This window comes from Charadrius vociferus, unplaced genomic scaffold, assembly GCF_000708025.1.
Source record: "Charadrius vociferus isolate BGI_N301 unplaced genomic scaffold, ASM70802v2 scaffold82, whole genome shotgun sequence".
Taxonomy (NCBI): Eukaryota; Metazoa; Chordata; class Aves; order Charadriiformes; family Charadriidae; genus Charadrius; species Charadrius vociferus.
This window is the reverse complement of record NW_009647401.1, coordinates 4,008,764-4,017,466: the sequence shown is the minus strand read 5'-3', so window position 1 is coordinate 4,017,466 and position 8,703 is coordinate 4,008,764. Positions and strand designations below refer to the sequence as shown.

Below are 8,703 nucleotides of genomic sequence, written 5' to 3'. Positions count from 1 at the left end.
TCCAGGGACACCTTATAGCGGCCTTCCAGCACCTAAAGGGGGCCTGCAGGAGAGCTGGGGAAGGACTTTTGCAAGGGCATGTAGTGATAGGACGAGGGCGAATGGCTTCAAACTGAAAGAGGCTGGAGGCTCGAGCCTCTAGCCCCAACAGGGCTGGAGGAGAGGCTGAGTGGGGGATCCTCAGCTTTAGCCTTCTGTTTAAACTTGTAGATCTTAGACTTATGTATCAAAAAATAAGTTAAGGGAGCTTCAGAATCTAAAATTATTGATTTTCAAGAGCAAAGTGAGAGATACAGGAGCCCAACCAATTTTGATGAAGAACAAAAGACTGTTTAAACAGAAAATAATGAAAAGGACTTCTCATCTCCCCATTATACAAGACATTGCCCTGTACAGGCCTGTCTGGGAGCCACTGCTGTTCTGGTGTGAGGATACCCCATTGTACAATTTATTTCATCAAAAGAGATTCCCATTTTAAGATAAGTCTAATGATAAAAGTGTCATTCTGTTAAAAGCATAATTACAAAATAGTTTCATCCTTCATAAATAATGAAATGTGAATTTCTTACACCTCCAAATAAATGCAAGTGTTTGCAATTGATCTTTTTTTTTTTCCTCCCTGCAGCTGTCCCCAAATATAAAAGGCAAAACCAGTTGTAAATGTGTCTCAGCATTAGGAAAAGCAGTACCTGTGCTGCATACCCACGTGGTTTTGAGACCTCAGTAAGGATGCAACTGTGCTGTGAATCCGTAAATGGCTCTTGCATAAGGAGCAGCTGGTCAAACAGTATTCGCGTTTCCATGTATATCTTTCTGGCTTCCATTATTCTGGCCACAGTGGTTGGAAATTTGACAGTTATCATCTCGATATCACATTTCAAGCAGCTCCATACACCTACCAATTTCCTGATACTTTCTATGGCTACAGTGGACTTTTTGCTGGGATTCTTCATCATGCCTTGCAGCATGGTGCGCTCTGTAGAGCACTGCTGGTATTTTGGGGAGCTCTTCTGCAAGATCCACACAAGCACGGACATTATGCTGAGCACGGCTTCCATCTTCCATCTTTCCTTCATATCCATCGACCGTTACTATGCTGTGTGCGACCCCCTAAGATACAAATCAAAGATAAATACTTTTGTTATCCTGGTCATGATATTTGTAAGTTGGATGGTCCCTGCTGCTTTTGCTTTTGGGATGATCTTTCTAGACCTAAACCTGCGAGGGGCAGAAGAGATTTATAATCACCTTCATTGTGCAGGAGGATGCTTTGTCATTTTCAGTGAAACTTCAGGTGTTGTGGCCTCCATAGTGTCTTTTTACATCCCTGGATTTGTTATGCTGTACATCTATAGGAAAATATACTCTATAGCCAAGAGGCAGGCAAGATCCATCAATGCAATTAGCCAAAAAAAGATGCGATTTGAAATGAAGCACCACATTTCATTCTGCAGAGAAAGAAAAGCTGCCAAGACATTAGGGATAATAATAGGAGTGTTTCTCATTTGCTGGAGTCCATTCTTCTTTTTTACAGCAACCAATCCATTTATGAATTATGTGATACCTCCTATTCTCATTGATGCTTTGGTTTGGTTTGGTTATTTAAATTCTACATTTAACCCAATTGTTTATGCATTTTTTTACATGTGGTTTCGCAGGGCATTAAAGATGATTCTGTTTGGAAAAGTTTTTCAACAGGACTCTTCCAGGACTCATTTGTTTTTAGAGTAACATGCTTTACGTGGTTGGATTAATGGCTTTGAATTTTTGTCTGGAGGCTGAATTCCCAGATGTAAGAGCTGCAAATGAAGGAAACACCTATTCGCTTCCCCGTTTACCAAAGTTGGTTCAAGCATATAAAAAGTGTTGCACTTTATGTCTTCTTTCGTTCCAGATTGAGAATTGTATGTGGTGTTTTGGTTACAGATATTTATATGCAATGCACAGGAGTGCAAGACTTAAGTTTAAAAAAAACTTACAGCAGTTTATATCCCTGCTCTTAATCATTAAGAAATTATTCTGATACAACAGATTAACTTCTTGAACAAGGGGTGTTCATAATATAATATTTGTATTCATTTATTGTCCTCTAGAAAAAGCAGAAAAGCCTTTCCTTTTGGATTTCTAGACATCTTTGAGTAATAACCCAAAGTTTTTAAGTTTTTTCCTTCCTCTTCAGTACGCGTGCAGAGGTCAAAACAGGCCCATAACCAGCCATACCAGCACACTCCACGGAGGGAAGATGGGAGACAGAAAAGTCATGCTGCTCCTTCTCTTTCCATTCAGCTCGTGCTTGTCACCTTTGAGTTTGTCACTTAAATGCTGTTCTGCTCCATGAGATCAAAAGCATGTTTAACAAGATCAAAGACAAGGAAAATGCAATGTACAGAATGAAAAGCAACAGTGAAAAGCAACATTGAACCTGACAATGCCAGAAAATGATGCTTGTCTAATGAATGTTTCGATGAAAAAAATTTGCCAATTTGCACCTTACAGAACAGTTTTTTAGCTTGGACATATTGTTTTTTTGTCTGATGGCAATGCTGTGACAGCTGGTAAGGAAAGTATACAGAGAATTGTGAAGAAATGCTATGGTTGGCCTGAATGGAGGGTAAATGGGGCAGGGTGGATGTGGAAGTGCCAGGAGTGGCAGGAGGGCTACAGGAATAGCTTGGAGTGATGACGCCTGGGTGAGCAGGCTGTCCAGGTTACATCTGTGGGCAGCTTCTCGGGACATCCAGATGGGAGAACAAAGGACTGGCGAGTAAGTCAAAAAGTAGTGCATGGTCACCAGCTGAAAAAGACCCACAGACTGTCAGTTTTTTTAATTTATGACCTGGCTTCTCTAGAGTTAACATATCAGCAAGCAGAAGGAAATAATACTTTTGGCCTGATCCTGTGTCATCTGGTTGGCCTATGAAGGAATGGACCTGGGAATGGACAGGAAATTATTAGTACCCGAGAAGAGACTATGAAGAGAAATCGATGAGTCTGTATTGAAGTAAGAGCTAGGCTTAGCAGTAAATTATGTCCTCCATTTATGTTGTGTGTCTAAGTACATATCGTATGTGTATATTGTCTTTATTTTCTGTGCTTTGTAGAGCACTGAAGCACTCTATGCTGTAAAGCATTAAAGTTGAATGGTACTACATTTCAGCAGAGCGAAATATCAGGATCTGAGGTTGTCTCTTTCACTGTTTCATTGACATCTTGTAAGTTTGCACTCTCCAAAATGACATAAAAATGAACAATGAAATACACACCACATCAGCATTTGTGCTGTGGAGGATAAGCCTTGTTAGTGACAATATGACTACTTTAATACTTTATCTCACAGAAATAAAGTTAAGACAATAATCACAGTACCACAGAATTGATCTTTCTGTCTATCTTTCTGATAAACTAATGAGTAATATTCTTCTTGTTTCATCCCCAGTAAGACTGGCCTGATGCAATTAATTTCTTCATGCTCAGTGCTATCTTCTGAAGTGAACTGCATGATCACTTGGACATCTGGATGTCTGTTGAAATAGCAGTTTCAGAAGTACTGCCAGGTGACACCTCCTTTCTTCTGGTGGTGTTATAGATTGAAGGAAAGTGATCTTTCCGTATGAGGAATGTTGCCCATCTGGGGCTTTTAAAGTATATTTAGTATGTCCAGCACATATTAACATAGTCCCTTCAGGAAGTCAATGGAGAAGTTGTTTCTTTCCCCTCATCCACTGTCTATCTCCCCAAAAATCTACAAATGTTACTGTGTTTCCAGAGAATTTCAGCTCTAACAGAGTTCACGGCTGGTCAGTGTCTCTTTGTGACTTGTTCTGGCATCTTTCTGGCATTATTTTCTGGCTGCAGGAGGAGTTTGTGAATGAATACGATGCCAGATTGCTTGCAGGATAGCCTCTTGTCCAAATAGAGCACACGCCTCTGCGATCTGTGCCTAGACCCTAGTGCAAACCTAATCCACTTAAGACCATGAAAACCAGACCCACACTCCTGAAGGCTTTTAGCCATCTGACCTAAATTTAGACATCTAAAAGTTAGGTACTACATCTGCTCTAGTCATTGGTAGCTCTATACTCACTGTAGAAAAATAGTCACCTTCACAGGGTGTCTCACCAGCTTATCCATTTTTAGGTAAGATTAGTTGTTCCTGCAGATGTTCTTTCTCTTATTTCCAAGAGGTATCTTCCAGCCACTAGAATAGATGTTTTGATGATTTCAGATATAATTTTTAGGTATCTGACATAAGGATCACTCAGTATAGGTGAATCCTACACTATGGAAAAGTTGAGATGATCCCAGGACTCCAAAAATGCTTGTATCAAAGGCTAGTTTTCTGGAACCACCAGTTAGATGTCTTCTCAGGACCAACTCTTGACTAGCAAGAGCCCTGAAATGAGATTTTGTATCTAGGCAATGATCCATGGAGCTACTACTGAAGATTTGTGTGAATAGCTGCAGCTGGAGACAGTGGTGGGACAGAGGATTGTGAAGTCCCGGAGGCACACACACAGTTCCCCATGTCCTGTCCCTTGCCCTGGAGCACATCAGGAGGGAAGCAGGTCAAAAATTGTCAGCAGCCAGTAGGTCATTCTGAGGAGAAGACCTATCAGTGAAGGTACAAAGGTGACACCTTGGGTTAGGGGAGTCTCAGCCATCCCATGCATGCTGTGCAGAAGTTTGGAGGATGTCATGGTTTAACCCCAGTAAGCAGCTCAGCCCCACAAAGCCCTTTATTCACTGCCCCAGTGGGATGGGGGAGAGAATCAGAAGGGTAAAACAGAGAACTTGTGGGTTAAGACAAGGGCAGTTTACTAGGTAAAGCAAAGCTTGCGTGCACAAGCAAAGCAAATTAAGGGATTCAAGAATACTTCCCATCTGCAAGCAGATCTTCAGCTTCAGCTAGGAAAGCAGGGCTCCACCACACATAATGGTTACTTCAGAAGATGAACACCATAACTCTGAATGCCCCCCTTCCTCCTTCTGGCCCCAAGGTTTTATTGTTGACCGTGGCATTATACAGTGTGGGGTATCGTTTTGATCAGCTGAGGTCAGCTGTCCCAGCTGCGCCCCCTCCCAACCTCTTGCGCATCCCCAGCCTACTCACACAGAAGGCCTTGAAGGTGTGTAAGTGCTGCTCAGCAAGAGTTAAAACATAGTTGTGTTATCAGCACTGTTTTCATCACAAATGCAAAACATAGCACCATATAAGCTACTATGAAGAAAATTAACCCTATTCCAGCCAAAACCAGTAGAGAGGGCATCCCAACATCGTGGCTGCACAAGATCACCACAATCTATTTAGAGTAAATGGAAATAGTAGAAGTTTTCAGTGTCTAAACCAACAATTCTCCTGCAAACTACTCTAGCCAAGATGTCACCAATATATTTTCTCTGCAACGTTAACAAGGGGCTTCCACACACAGACTGCTGGTGACCTTCATCCACACCTAGAAGGCAGTTCTTCTCAATAACATACAAGTATAAGTCAGCTTTGCATATGGCCCAGCTCAGAAAGTTTAGAAATAACTTTTTCCTCTGGTGTCCTATTACCTAAAGGTGGCACTTCCCCAAAGAGCCTCCTTGCCTTCTGTTTACAGAGTACCACCTCTGGCACAGCAACTTTAATCAAGTCCCAGGTTACTTTCGCTCATCAGCAAACAGGCGAACAGGCAGCGCAAAGTTATTTCTCACCATGAAGATGTGCAAAGAGAAGTGTTAATGAGGCCAGAGGGTCTCTATTTGAACCCAAGGTTTTGATAAACTATGAGACCACAAGAAAAATGCCTGGTGTTGTTGTCCAATCAGGTTACGAGATAGGTCTGGTGAAGCAAAATGTACCTCATGGCAATCTCAAAGTGTCACCACGTAAATGAAGCGCAAAGGGTATTGTTAAGTTCCTTATCAACACATTTAATTAGTGATCTTATTAAACACTTCTCAGATGGCTACCTTTTTCAAAATAAATGAGTCTCCAGTGGGTGATTTCATATGTTTTAACTTCCCTGAAAACTTGAGCCAAACAATTACTCCAGCATGATGAAAGGATCTGTTTCACCGGTAAACCCATGTCTGTTCATTTTGCCACCAGTGAGCATATTTTGCAATGTCACCTTCCTCTCATGCTTTGTACAAAACTGACTGTAAATTTCAGAAGCACAAACCTGTGCCTGTCCCCTCTGTCTTAGTGACTGCAGCTCATGTTTTGGTGATTGTAACGTGGTTCTGCAGCCCGTGGGCTGTCACCTGCTATGGCCTCATGCATGGTGGTCCCAACTGCAGCCAAACCTCAGCCACCAGATGCAGCAGGACGGGGGAAGAGGAGGAACACCGACTCTCCAGGCAGGACCCCTCTAGAAGGCTCAGAAGGAAAGCCTTGCTCCAAAATGGAGCATTTTAAACAGATGGATAAAAAATACATTAGTGCGGTGTTCAAACAGAAAAACTGAGCTCCCGAACTGTGTAAATATTGCAAATTGTATGGCTTTCCTTAAATCATTAACTCCTGTAGGTTGTGCACACTGTGCACTCTCTGTCCTCTACAATACATTAGTACCCATTCAACAAGGAAGAAAATACCAGACACATTCAAACATAAGATACTTAGTATTCTACAAAAGCCTTTTATTTTGGTAGTTTTTCTGATCATCTTAGTTACCTGCAACACTACTTCTATATTAATGTGTCTAAAGACATCATTCAGAAGAAGAACGTGCCTATCTGTAAGCATTTTTGACTAGTCTGTTTCCATTAGACATAGCCTAAATTTCATAAACTTTTATGATGAAATGATTGGCCTGGTAGATGAGGGGAGAGTAGTGGTTACTGTCAACCTAGACTTCAGTAGGGCTTTCAACACCCTCCCGTAAGATCCCGTCTCCCGTAAGATCTTCATAGAGAAGGTAATGAAGTATGGGCTGGCTGAGCAGACGGCAAAGTGGATTGAAAACTGGCTGAACGGCCAAGCCCAGAGGCTGGTGGCCATTGGCACAAAGTCTAGTTGGAGGCCAGCAACTAGTGGTGCACCCCAGAGGTTAGTTCTGGTTCCAATCCTGTCCAACATCTTCGTTAATGATCTGGATGATGAAGCACAGTGTAGCCTTCCAATCTCAACCATTCTGTGATTCTGTGAAATTTAATTCCCATAACATTTACTGAGTCTTGCATAATGTTGCGTAGTCTTGCATAACTAGATTTTTCCAGCTCAATTTAATTTTCTACTTTGTAGGTTTTTTAATAAGGTCTTTTCACCTTCATGCTGCCACTTGAAATCCAACCAACTGCATGGGTGATTGAAAATGTTTCTGTGTAATGACTACGCAATAGTCTTTGTAAAAAAAGTCCATTTCCTAAGAGACCGGATCCACAGGCAACTGAGGCTGTGGGAACTCCACAACCCACTTCTAGATGTCTGGACTTCTTATTTCCCATAGTTATAGGAAAAGTCAACCTCCTTTAACACTGAGCTCTCACAGCATACTGGCTAAAAGATATCTGTCAGTAAAAGAGACATCGCTGAAAACAGAGTGCATCCTATACCCTTTGCACTTTCTCAGTTACCAACAGGAGAAAACAATTATTTGAGAACATTTGAGCTTGTCCTTTGCTCTGTGTTGCTATGATTTCTCCTTTACTGAAGCCAGCCCAGGGGAATAAAAGTGGTTAGTAATAAGTAACCAAATATTTCTCTCCAATCAATAATTAAGAACAAAATGGAAATGATGAGGTACAACATGAAGGAAACTCATAGGCTGTCATAAAACTAAGCTGGTTTAGCAGTGAAAATAATGACTACAGTGATTTTCTCTCCACGCTGTCTTTGCAGTACAGCAGTGCCTCATAATGACTAATTCTCAAAGACAATTTCTAAGGTCCTTTCCATAGCCTTGCTTTAACCCAGTTAAACAGTTTCTTTTATAAAGGTTTAAATTCCTGTACATTTGTTATCCATTTTTAGACATTTCATTTCAGAGAGGTGAGGTGTCAAACTGTTCCCCCATCACTGTCTTCTGTCCTGTGCTGGAGGAAGACCAATAGTGAGGTGCAGGGGACAATGCTTTCTGAAGGTAATGCTTTTTGGAAGCATAGCCCCTATCCACAGATTTATTTATGTTTTAAATATAATATAATTGTGTCTGCAGAGATTTCTGCATGGATTTATGTTTAGTAACTTCTTTTAACAAAGGATCACCTGTGTGAATTTTGCATCTCTCTCACTTCATTGTTTAAAAATAAAGTTGCTAAATATGCCGGTCTCAAAAATACTGACAGATCTCAAAGATAAAAAATTTCTACTGTACACAATAACAAAATTTTACTATTTTTGGAGGCTCTAAATGATTCTGTTGCCAATAATCCCAGAGATTTGTATTTTATTTCCAACAGAATATTCCCTTGTCTTTAAAGCAACTGCCATAAAGGTAGAATCCTTTAAATGTTCTTACTTTTCCCTTCATTCATTGTAAACCCCATGTTTATTTTCTGCCCTGTTATTATGACACACTGTGTATCACATTCAATAAAAATCCAGTCTGTCCTGAATAGCAATCATTTATCCTTGGATTTGTAATGCATCTTCAACACACATGCATAAAGGTTAGCATTAAGTCTGAACATCCACCTCTGACCTCAGAGGACTCAATCTATTCGCGTTAATAGTGAATTCATTTTGTCTTTCTTGTAAGAAAAGACAATTTTAAA

General features: G+C 40.9%; 1 protein-coding gene across 1 annotated transcript; it reads left to right on the top strand.

The window, feature by feature from the left end:
• Positions 1–729: 729 nt before the first annotated feature.
• TAAR1 (trace amine associated receptor 1) lies at positions 730–1,731 on the top strand. The gene has a single exon (XM_009880169.1). It carries the CDS (start codon positions 730–732, stop codon positions 1,729–1,731), a length of 1,002 nt encoding a protein of 333 aa, XP_009878471.1.
• The last annotated feature ends 6,972 nt before the right edge of the window (positions 1,732–8,703 follow it).